The sequence below is a fragment of the Vanessa atalanta genome, chromosome 2, assembly GCF_905147765.1.
Source record: "Vanessa atalanta chromosome 2, ilVanAtal1.2, whole genome shotgun sequence".
Classification (NCBI taxonomy): Eukaryota; Metazoa; Arthropoda; class Insecta; order Lepidoptera; family Nymphalidae; genus Vanessa; species Vanessa atalanta.
In genome coordinates, this window is record NC_061872.1 from 7,431,190 (window position 1) to 7,442,809 (window position 11,620).

The following is an 11,620-nucleotide window of genomic DNA, read 5'->3' on the forward strand; positions in this document are numbered from 1 at the left end:
TGAAGTTCATATATGTATTTATCAATGGGTATTCTTAAATTAAAGTACAATAAGTTAATATTTTGATTTATCTAAGTGATATTATTTTTGTCTGTTAACAGTGGTTACACAGTAAATAAAATTTTATTTGGATCATAGAATGTAGTTTTTTTTACCGAGCAGTTTTATGTTTTAGAAGTTGATTAATATTTTATAAAAAGTTGTTATATATAAATTATATGATCAAAACCGATATAATAGTCCTTTTACTCAAGTTTGTCTTTATACATAATAAATCAGTCTCACAGAACAATAGTCTATGTAAGCCTTGATCTCACTTTTTATATACTTCATCTAAAAGAGTAAGGTTTCGTTAACCATCACAAAATTTAATTTGGTAAGTAAATTTGCAAAAATGATCTTTATTTTTAATGATTATTATTAATATTTATTTTAATTATGTTAATCGATATTTGTGAATATTCTTTTCGTTTATTTTGATTATCACAATTAAATAAGTAACACATATTTTATTAGCAATTTTTATAAGCTGTAATAAATTAACATTTATCTTCATTTCAAATATTTTTATGTTTAATTTATAGGTATCAATTTCTTATAAAAACATTGGTGCAAAAGGTGGCAATTCAGAATGTCTTTGAATTCTCCCAGATGCTGAAGAAAGCAGATAAATTTTTTGAAGGGTATTTCTTTATATGTAATATAAATTTAATTTTTTTGAAATTGTCTACTTCAAAATAATTGTATAAACGGTTTTGAACCAAATATAAAACTAGGTATTCAAGTGTAGATGAATGGCTTTTATTTCATAAGTCTTATTTATATAACTTTCAATAAAACTGTACATGATTATATATATTTATTACTACATCAATAGAAATATACGTTTATTTAAATGGACATGTTTCATTTTAAGATCAATGAAAACATTGCCTATAATATATTTATATAATATGAATCTAACTAATATAACTAATTGTTCAAATAAACAATTGCACTGAGAGCGTGTGACAAGGATCTTGGAAAATGTTTAAACTTGCTTATGCTGTACACTAAATAACTTCTTTGCTAGGCGTGGAAATACCTAAAGCTTCTTCATATCCAATTTTAGTTTCATGTTTATCTGGAATTAAATTTCGTTCGTTTAATATCAAATACAATGAACAACGAACCACATAAGTATTTTAATATTATTTGAATAATTCATACCTTTTTTAGAAGTTTTCTTTTTCTTAGAATCTTTGTCTTTTACATCTTTCTTTGACTTCTTGTGTTTTTCAGTCTTAAGTTTCTCCCGTTGTTTTTTATCAGAGGCATCGTCGATTGTTAGATCATTTTTAGGAGCATTGTCTTCTCCAGTTTCTATGAGTAAATTGTCTCCTAGATCATTATTATTCGCAATTTCAGGTAACATTAAGTCTACTTCCTTATTACGCTTAGAATTTTTTACTTTCTTCTTATGGGAAGATTTTTCTGATGATCGCTTTTCTGAAGATTTATTCTTTTTGGATTCTTTTTTCTTAATCAATAAGCCGCTCTCTGGTAAAGGATACTGCTGTATCCTAGATGACAGCAATTCTTCTTCACGCAAAGGCCTAAAATATAAAAAAATAACTAAGCGATATATTATCTACATTTTATAGAAGGCATTAACTACGTTATCATAGTTTCGAACGTATGTTCTAGAAAATTACCGTTCTATTTATCATTAAGTTCGAATATGTAACACATCGGAGTACCACATCTTATATGGTGAATAGAAGGAACTATAAAAAATGTAGAAATCACCGTGAACATAAAAACCGCTAGGATATCATATTATGATAAAGTATTTGACATTAGACGAAATGCGGTATTTCTTCCCACTCATCCTTACTTTATAACACAAAAGCTACGAGAGGAAATATTGCCTACAAAGGTAGAACCAACCCGACTTATAAAACTTAATCTATCAAGTGAGAAATAGTGTTCTATGTGTGTGTGTGTATGTGACGCACAGGTCGAGGTCGAGGTCGAGCGCGCGGTGCGGGTCGTCGTGCAGCGACTGCTCGTCGTCGGAGGGCGCCGCGCCGTCGGGCAGCTCGCCGCCCTCCGCTACCGCCGGCCGCCCCACGCGGTCCGCGCCGTCTGTCGGCAAAGAATGAGCAACTTTTTATCTACCAACACCTTACTGTTGCTTATTAACACGTAGTTGGAAAATTATTCGAATATTTTTTTATTATGCTGGTAAAAATTATATAGTTTTACATAACCACTGGCGGTTTCGGCAATCCATCTGTGACTGTATTAATATCTACATATTAACTGCGAAGCGCCGCACGTTTGATAGGTTGGGAATAAGTGCACAGATGATGTGGGGAGTATTTAAAATGAATATCACTCACCGTCACTATCAGATTCTGAGGAATGTCTTTCTATCTTATTCTTTCGTTTCTTCGACGGCCGCTTTTCCTTTTTAGCTTTCTTCGAATTTTCTCTTGTAATTAAGTACTTATCAGATCTCTTGGCTACAATCACAAATAGATTATGCATAAAAATACATTGAAACATAATGATTACACAGTCTGTTATTGTTTAATCTATACTTTATATAGTCCAAGGACGGAGGCAACATGATAAAAAAAAAATTATGTAAATATTTAACGAGATTTACAGTTTTGGCTTAATCTTACAGATCTTTATATATGACACAGCACTAGTCCAAAGACTACTTTTTCTAATTCCATAGATTATTTAGATGTCGAACAACGATACCATGTCAAAACAAGTAAAATTTGTGTATTGATTTTACTCCTCTTGTCGTCGGAAATGGCTATGAGTATTGAACTCACATTGCACTTGGAGAGGCACTTCTAGCGCAATCTCAGCAATAGGTATATCATCCTGTTGGTACGATCGCGGCGAGTCGTCTTTCAGGTAGTGTGGATTGTTGGCCTGCTCCTGTCTGCGCGCCTCACGCAACTGAAAATTTGGATATGTAAACAATAATTTTTAGCTTCATTATAATAATAAGTGGACACTGTTTCTAAGTTTGTTGTCTTTCATAGATATTTATTTTAAAAAATAGTAATTGTGATACAGTGATTATTGCAGTAAACTATCCCATTAGAGTTCCTGGTCGATGATTTAATGACTCAGTAATGAGTAGTTCCAATGTATACGGGCGAAATGACCGTCTACCAAAAGAAAACCCATTGCTCACATACAATTCTACTATAAATAGCAGTTGTTTGGAACAGAAATAAACAAATAATTTAATTGTACAGTTTGGATTAATAAAAACGGATCAGTAGCTTAATTTGTAACTTAACAAATTGAACTATTTACATATAAAATTTCACACTAATACACTGTGTGTTAACTTAAATATGATTTGTCATCGTGATTACCATTTGCAGCTCCTCAGGAGTGAACTGCGTGACGGGCTTGGCGTCAACTTGCGGCGCCGTGAACAGCGCAGTCCCCTCGTCCTCGCCCTCCGAGCTGGAGCTGTCGGACGACCAGCGGTCTCGTGATAACCACTGGTTTAGATCTAAGCTGTAAGCAGACGAAATTTTGGTACTCAGTCATTTTACTTAGTAATGGTTCGTTTTTAAGTGATAAGTAACAGATTTTATCCTGAATAACAATAACTAAAAAAAATTCAATGAAACCTTTATGTACTTGGATCTAAATGTAACTCTAGTGACAGACAGCTAACTAAAGAGCAGGGTGCTAATTCCACTTACAAACTGACACTTTATTATATTGGAATCAAAACGGAATCGTTGCCGTTCAGTCGTTAACCCAGTTTGGTCGAAGTTGCATCGGGCTCGTATCGTAACCGATACTAATAAGTAGAATTGGCCCTCAGTTACGATTAATCTGAGGTTTATGTTTTTTGGGGAATAGTCGAATTTGGATCGGAATAGAATCGATAACGTATTATAACCGTATAAGTTATTAGAGTGGAATAAAATCCTTAGGGCCCAGGATGGGTTAAAATCTTGGAGTTTATCAATAATGTTCATATTAGCAGATTTTTTTTTTTTTTTTTTTATGTCATAAGGTGGCAAACGAGCAGGAGGCTCACCTGATGGAAAGTGACTACCACCGCCCATGGACATCTGCAACACCGGGGGGCTTGCAGGTGCGTTGCCGGCCTTTCAGGAAAGAGTACGCTCTTTTCTTGAAGGTTCCCAAGTCGTATCGGTTCGGAAAAATCGCCGGCGAAAGCTGGTTCCACAGAGTGGTTGTGCGAGGCAGAAAATGTCTTAAAAATCGCGCTGTTGTGGATTTTCGGACATCTAGGTGGTGCGGGTGATATTTGGAATTTTGACGAGATGTCCGAAGGTGAAATTCAGCAGCCGGGATTAATCCGAACAATTCCTCGGAACATTCCCCGTGATAAATTCTGTAGAAGATGCAGAGCGATCCAACATCTCTACGCAAAGCCAAAGGATCAAGCAGATCGGAAAGGGCTTGATCGTCGATAATTCGAGCCGCTCTACGTTGGATACGGTCAAATGGAAGCTGGTACTGGGGAGCACCCGCCCAGAGGTGAGAGCAGTATTCCATGTGAGGCCGAATTTGCGCCTTGTATAGTCTTAGACGATGGGCCGACGTGAAATACTGTCTTGCCTTGCTGAGCACACCAAGCTTTTTTGATGCCAATTTGGCTTTGCCTTCCAATTGACCGCGGAACTGAACGAGACTCGAAACATCAACGCCAAGTATTCCGATACTAGCTGTAGCGGCTAACGGAATGTTCGGATTGACTAAATAAATAATGCAAGTCATAAGACTACTTACTCAGCTGGTATTGGTACTTTCTTCTGGGCCTTAGGTGCTACTGGTTTAAGTTCTCCTTCGAATAGGCTAACAATTTCTTCAATAAGTCCACCACTTAAACTTTTACTAGATTCTTCTTCATTAATTTCCCCATTTTCATCTTTTTCCAATCCATTGCTAGAAATTAAACATTAAACATAACTTATTTGGATTTAATTTTTCCTGTATTATATTTTAATGTTTAATGACAAGAAACTACCATAGTTTTTAAGATATTTATATTATGGCAAGTTCCAGAGATTAATGTACATATTGTGACTTTTAATTAATATCGATTTAATTTTATTACTGGTCGGTTTTACTTTAAGCAAGCTTGCCTGGTGGGTATCACCCGTTAATCAGATTTTTTACCACCAAGCAACAACACTTTGTTTTTCTGTAAGCGAGTGAGCCAGTCTCATATTTAATTAGTAGTTTCCTAAGTTGGCGGTGATGAAAATTGATGGCGTTTAAGAGTGGGTCACTATTTAATACCCAAAATTTATATAGCTTATTTAGAATGATACCTCTGTTCGTGGTCCACGAGCGTGTCGCTGGGCGGCTCGGACGGCGCGTCGGCCAGCGCGGGGTCGGCGGGCTGCAGGCGGCGCAGCACCAGCGACATCAGCGCCGTCGTGTTGTGCGCGCGCTCCTGCACCTCCATGTCCTCGCTGCACAGCAGCGGACGCACGCCCGCTAGGATTTCGTGCAGGACCTGCGTACAAGAGTATGCAATGGGAACGAAACGGCTGTATGAATTGTTAAATATTTACTGTGATTCGATTTATTTTTAATCCTGCTAAAAAAAGTATGTTTTAAAGTTAGTTAGTAAGTTTAAAGTTTTAAAGTTAGAAAAACGACAAACATAATAGAAAAATAATGTAAGCTTACTCTTTATTTATTCTCTCTTTTTGAAATACATAGTTATTGTTTTTATAAGAGTGCGTATCGACTGACCGCGATCACGGAGCGGCGGTCGCCGCGCAGCTCGAAGGCGCGCAGCAGCTTGGCGGCCAGCTTGAGCGCGGCGTGCACGCACACGGCGCGCGCGCGCATGTGCGGCCCGCCCGCGTCCGCGCTCGCGCACAGCGTCAGCGCGGAGATCGACTCGCGCATCACGTCCTCCTCGCTGCAACACCGCCGTTTCGTTATCCCTCCAATATACTACATAGTGTCGGGTCGCAGTTGGATCGAAGATACGAGGGCCGGTACGATTAAAGGGGAAGGGAAAGGTCAAAGCGTATGGTCCGATGGTTGGCGTCACATTGCACAAAGGTAGCCGCTCACATTCAGGAGATCTCTTTGATATAAATAAAAAAACATCGTCATCATTATACGGGTGTCGACTCACGTGCAGTACTCGCTGAGCACGTAGGCGGCGGCGTAGAGCACCTCCCGCGAGGCGGCGCGCGGCGGCGAGGCGGCGGCGCGCGCACACAGCGCCGCGCACTCCCGCGCCGCGAAGCCGCGCGTCTGCGCCACGCGCGCGCCCACCTCCGTCAGCTGCGCCGCGATCATGCAGCCTGCACACACACACGTTACCCTTCGCCTGATGGCGACGTGCACCGGCACCTCCGATAATGTATCAGTTGATCTAGCACACTAGCTTCGATCGAGGACGACGACCTAATATTACGATCGCGGAGAACTCACTCGCTCGGCTAAGCTTCGAGCCAGAGGATGCGAGTCGCGAGTTCTAGCGCCCGAGGCGTACCGTGCTTAGCGCTGGTCTCCATCTCCGTGAGCTCGGCCAGCACGGTGATGTACCACTCGAAGTCCACGACGTGCTGGTAGTTGTTCTGGGAGCAGATCTCGATCATGCGCGTGAGCAGCTCGTCGCGGTACAGCGTGCCCTCGGCGCGCTCCATGTGCACCATCAGCTTCTTCACTATCTCCATCAAATTTTTTTTGGAAACCTTTAAAGAATAAAAGTCCGTGTTTAACACTAAGAATCCGAAAAAAAGTTTTAAAATAATCGTGTAATAAATAGGCCATGATGAAAGGTCGTCGGCATTTGCTTGAGAAGTTAATCTAAACAAATAGTATTTAGATTCTGCACAGTGTGTTTATAAAAATTACGTAAAAATAGGATTTGACAAGCTGACTGGCTACAACAGCGCTAACTGGTCGATGGTATTGATAGAAAAACTTACAAAATAAATTGGCTCTTACAACCACGCGGCAATAATTGTTATTTAAATCATTACATTCAATAACATAAGTGCTTTATTTACCAAGTGACGTGATACATGTATATTTAGCGTGATGACTTTAAGCTGCTTGTGTATGCCTACCATTCCGTATAGAAGACCCAACGCTCTGAGTCTAATAGATTCGTCTTTATCGTCCAGACACGCCAGCACGAGGTCTTTGTGAGCTTGTACGGATTTAGGATGAGATTTGAGTATTCGGGACATCGCCAGCAGTCCCAGATACTTTACTGGAAATAAACAATGTATTAAATAAACTATAGACCATATAGTTATATGTTTATTTATTATTATTATTATTGGAGACTTTCCTATTAATGGTTAGCTTATAAGTTTGCGAACCACAAGTTCCTGGGTTCAAGTTTCAGGTCGGGCCAGTCAAATTAATGTTTTATATTGCGAGATATTCTGCTTCATTTACACTTCCGTGTAACAACACTGAACACTATCAAAGCGGGGTGACAAGAAGAATTCCATGAGCACCGAGTCGAGACCACGCTCTTATTTCGGTCATGCTTTGTGTGCACACTTGAGCACTATAATTATTTCTGCTCAGTTGGCTGACTAGCCATTGCCAAGTCGGGGCTCTAATGGGGTTAAGGAGACTTCCTTAGAGAATGATCGCAGAAAGCAGAAACGGTTAGAATAACGTCATATTAAAAATCAAATAAAAAATGTAGTTACAGTTTTGGTCGCTGTCTTCGATGAGTATTCTTAGTTTTTGTACACACAGTTGCACAGAGGCGGCGTGTCCCGGCATACCGCTGCTGATGCTGATGAGCACCGCGATCACCGTGTTGATGCACTCGTACAGCAGCGACATGGCTGTCGTGCTGACCGACGGCGCCGCGCGGGTGGAAAACAATATTATTATATTTTCTAAAGCAATAACACTGAACATAGCAATTACTATATGTCTATTTTTATAATTTCCAAAGACTATGTAAGTATATAACTTTAATTCAATTTAATATTGCAACTTTATCAGTGCTATAAAGTGGACATAGGTTCAATTATAAGAAAAAAATGTGCTCTAATAATAAATAAAAAAGCGTGAATCTATATGTTTATCTATGTATAGCTTATTGTGATACATGAGACTTAAACGGCCCTCTAGCCTCTACAATTATATAAACACTATATTTGTTTAGCAAACGAAGCCGATATGTCTATCCCCTATAACTAGATAAATTAAATAAAGCTTTTTCACAATAACATCAGAAGAAGCTTCTTAAGCACTTTCTAAACTCTAGCAATGACGGGTATCTTTATAGAATATACCTATAATTAATTAATATTAATTATAAATAATGTCATAATCGCTTTTAGCTTCCCTTCACCCCATAGAGTCCAAATAAATATAAATAGATGATCTTGTATACAAGCATCTGTGACTCCGACTCACCTATGAATTAAATTAGTTAATGGTTCTATCAGTTTCTTGCCAAGTCGGGGCTCTAATGGGGTTAAGGCACCAAACTGGAACAAATATAATGATGCTACATAAATCTAGCTTATGCGAGAGCTAAGATCATGAGCCCTGGTACAGATACAGGGAAGCCCTTGTGTATTGACTTATAGAGATATTGATAAAGAGATATTGTCTCATTCCTAGTTTCCTATTCGTTTGATCGGGGTCATTGTTAGCAGCAGCGAAAATAATATAAAATGTGTGGCATGCCAATTTTGTGTAACTTTGTGTGAGTTGGTTAACAATTGAGCTGAATAATTGCAAGATTCGAGGCATTGCTTTCATTTTGTATGTTTCATTTAAATGAATGGTAATAACAATGTATGTGTTCATCATTTGATGGCATGAGGAAGCTTACACACCAAACTGCTAATATTGAATATGTTGCGACAAGACTTGCAATAGCTGCAACATATGAGGAAGCCTCTCTCTGAATGTGTTTACTCGATACAGTTCAAGTGGGGTGTGGTGAATGGTACTAGCTGCTAACTTATCATTTTCTAGTTACAAGGATACCTGCAAATAAGGTCTATGAGGCTTTGAGTAATCTTTCTCCCAATGTCGGGTTCATACTGAGTCATTAAACCAAACTGTGAAGAATTAATATGGTATTAGACAAACATTGTAAACATTTTGCAATATTTTGACATAAAAACATTTTTTTTCCACGCTTATTCAAAATTGTTAACATAAGTTATATCATATCCTTAACACATATTGTTTTAATCAATTAAATTTTAAGGTTTAATGTTTAAAGTATTATTCAGTAATTAAACATTTACATGTATAATATGTATCTAGAGACAAGCACAACAATCTTGTATTATGCTTTATTACTTTACATGATAATTTGTAATTCACCAACCACCTATGCTGTTGGGAATCTATCCAGCAGAGATTCTGTATGCTGAAATAAGATAGAAAGTGGCTCCTTCACAGAAAAGGGGGCCTTTTAGTCAGCAGTGGGACATTTATGGGCAATAAATTCGAGAATAATGTGATAACAACAAATAACACTTACAAAAGAATTTATATAATAACATTTATATATCAATTAGTAGCATTGTTCAAATAGACACCTTTAGGCAACACATTTGAGATGCAGTTTAAAGATAAAATGATATTATTATCAAATCCAAATAGAACTATACAATTCAACTATAGTTGAAAATTAACAATGATAAATATAAGAATAAAAACTATTCTCATTTAGTAGATTTAAAATACTTTCCTATAGATATGTATAATTAATATTATATTTCAGTAAAGCAGTCTTTAACTTTATAGATTACCTTAATTCTTATATTTGTACTATGAACTTATTATTAATTAAGATGGATTTTAAGTTTAATTGTTAGTTTATTATTTTTAAAAATTATTTAAGATAGAAATAGTCATTCTACATAATATACATTCTCAGACCAAATAATTCAGTCAACTTACCAGTTTGATGATTTTAATCAACATCCAATTGTTAGTTGATGTTGTCATCAATTTGAAGAATACCGGAGCTAAGGACAGGTAGTTTTTGGGGTTCTTTCTTGCTAATTCACAGACAACATTAACAGCTGCTGATTGGACTCCTATTGTTGTAGAAATCACACAATATCAGATTATACTTTAGCCTGAATTATACATTATACATATGGTGTATTTTATGAGATAAATTAAATTGAAATCTTATTCTAACTGTTTTTATAATTCCCTTCATGCCCATTGATAAGGCAACACTGTAGGTTACCTGCTTATTATTATGTTAGTTGAGATTTTGCCCCAATGTGTTAAAATGATCTTCAAGGGCTGTAACTTTTATGAAACAATACTAACCAGGATCTGGATCTTCTAATTTTTCTTTTAATTTAGGAAAAGCTGGTCTTAAGGCTTCAGGATATCTTAAAAATACCTTGTACATCATTAGCACAGCTTTCATTCTGAGGTATGGCTTGGTTGAGCTCATCTAAAATATACAATATATCATCTATTTATCTTGCAGAAAGGTATTTGATTATTTTCTTTAATTGAATATGTACTAACCAGTGTCATGATGTCATTGGCTAAGTCTCTTGCTAAATCATGGGATATGAAACAACTGAGACCACTGAGTGCTAGCCCAGCTTCATATTGATTTTGAGCATTCAGATCTTTTCTTATCATATTTGTGGTAAGCATAAGCAATTCAGAATCTGCATGAAATGATTGACTAGCAGCTAAGTATCCAATTCGTTTAAAAGTAAATTTGTTAGAACTCATCACTTCTATTATATTAAATATCGCCCATGATATATCATATCCTAACATTTGAAGCTGAAAAATTAATTAGTAAGAATAAAAAAGATAAAATCATATTATTATTAATTAAATATTTATAATAAATTAAATAAATAGTACGTTTCGCGATTGGTTGAATATGATTTGTAGTTTTTTTAATCTAATAATTCGATAGAGTCAATAAATTAGATAATCTAAGTAAATATCACATGTATTTATATATGAATAACAATTCACGGCAGTAAGTATACTTTGTTACTTACATATGTTAGTTTTGCGACAGCGTTAGCTTTCACTCCGATATTGTCTTGTCGCAACTCTACTTTTATTTCTTCCATACATTGCGCTATATATTTTGCCTAGAAGTTTGAAGATTATTTTTAATTAAATTAATTGTGATTTGCTCTGTTTTTTAAATAATAATAATTGATATAAAACAAATAATATGTACCTCATTATCTTTGTTATTTCTGATCCCACGAACTAAATCGGTGAGATTTTTATCAAACATTCTTTCAAAGTTACCCTTAACCTTTTTCAAAGCCATGTTGAATATTCTTTTTCTGTATTCATAACTTTATAAACCTCAAAATATTAAAATGATAACAGAGAAATGAAGAAATAGCGAACAATGTCAAAAAGAAATAATTAAACTGACAATCTATCAAATTCGTCCATGCAATGTTGGCTCAAATGTTGCTAGTTTTAGTAACTTTGAATAATTTCAAATTATTTAAAATGATAAAATCCTGTAAGGTTAATTAATTCATAAAACAAGATTCGGCACATAACGGGTAAATAAAATATTCTAAGTCCTTGATCATAAGCCATATCGAATTATTAGATTAGAGGCTTACTATCA

General features: G+C 36.2%; 1 protein-coding gene across 1 annotated transcript; it reads right to left on the minus strand.

Annotated features, from left to right (window-relative positions):
• Window positions 1-773: 773 nt before the first annotated feature.
• Window positions 774-11,407, minus strand: LOC125071931 (AP-3 complex subunit delta). Its single transcript, XM_047682373.1, has 19 exons — window positions 11,210-11,407; window positions 11,022-11,117; window positions 10,525-10,794; window positions 10,318-10,447; window positions 9,934-10,073; window positions 8,425-8,498; window positions 7,704-7,852; window positions 7,104-7,249; window positions 6,524-6,725; window positions 6,161-6,332; window positions 5,767-5,938; window positions 5,337-5,524; window positions 4,792-4,947; window positions 3,390-3,537; window positions 2,832-2,961; window positions 2,385-2,507; window positions 1,998-2,127; window positions 1,210-1,595; window positions 774-1,123 (listed from the first exon to the last, which is right to left on the minus strand). The coding sequence occupies exons 1-19, from the start codon at window positions 11,303-11,305 to the stop codon at window positions 1,053-1,055; spliced, it is 2,979 nt and encodes a 992-aa protein (XP_047538329.1). The 5' UTR covers window positions 11,306-11,407; the 3' UTR covers window positions 774-1,052.
• Window positions 11,408-11,620: the final 213 nt, after the last annotated feature.

What these genes read in the sequence shown, in the direction of transcription:
- LOC125071931 (XM_047682373.1), bottom strand. Translation starts at nt 11,305, where the DNA reads ATGGCTTTGAAAAAGGTTAAGGGTAACTTTGAAAGAATGTTTGATAAA. An exon ending in CTGTCGCAAAACTAACATAT is followed by an intron (nt 10,795 to 11,021) that starts GTAAGTAACAAA and finishes TTAATTTTTCAG; the next exon opens with CTTCAAATGTTAGGATATGA. An exon ending in CTCGTGGACCACGAACAGAG is followed by an intron (nt 4,948 to 5,336) that starts GTATCATTCTAA and finishes TTTAATTTCTAG; the next exon opens with CAATGGATTGGAAAAAGATG.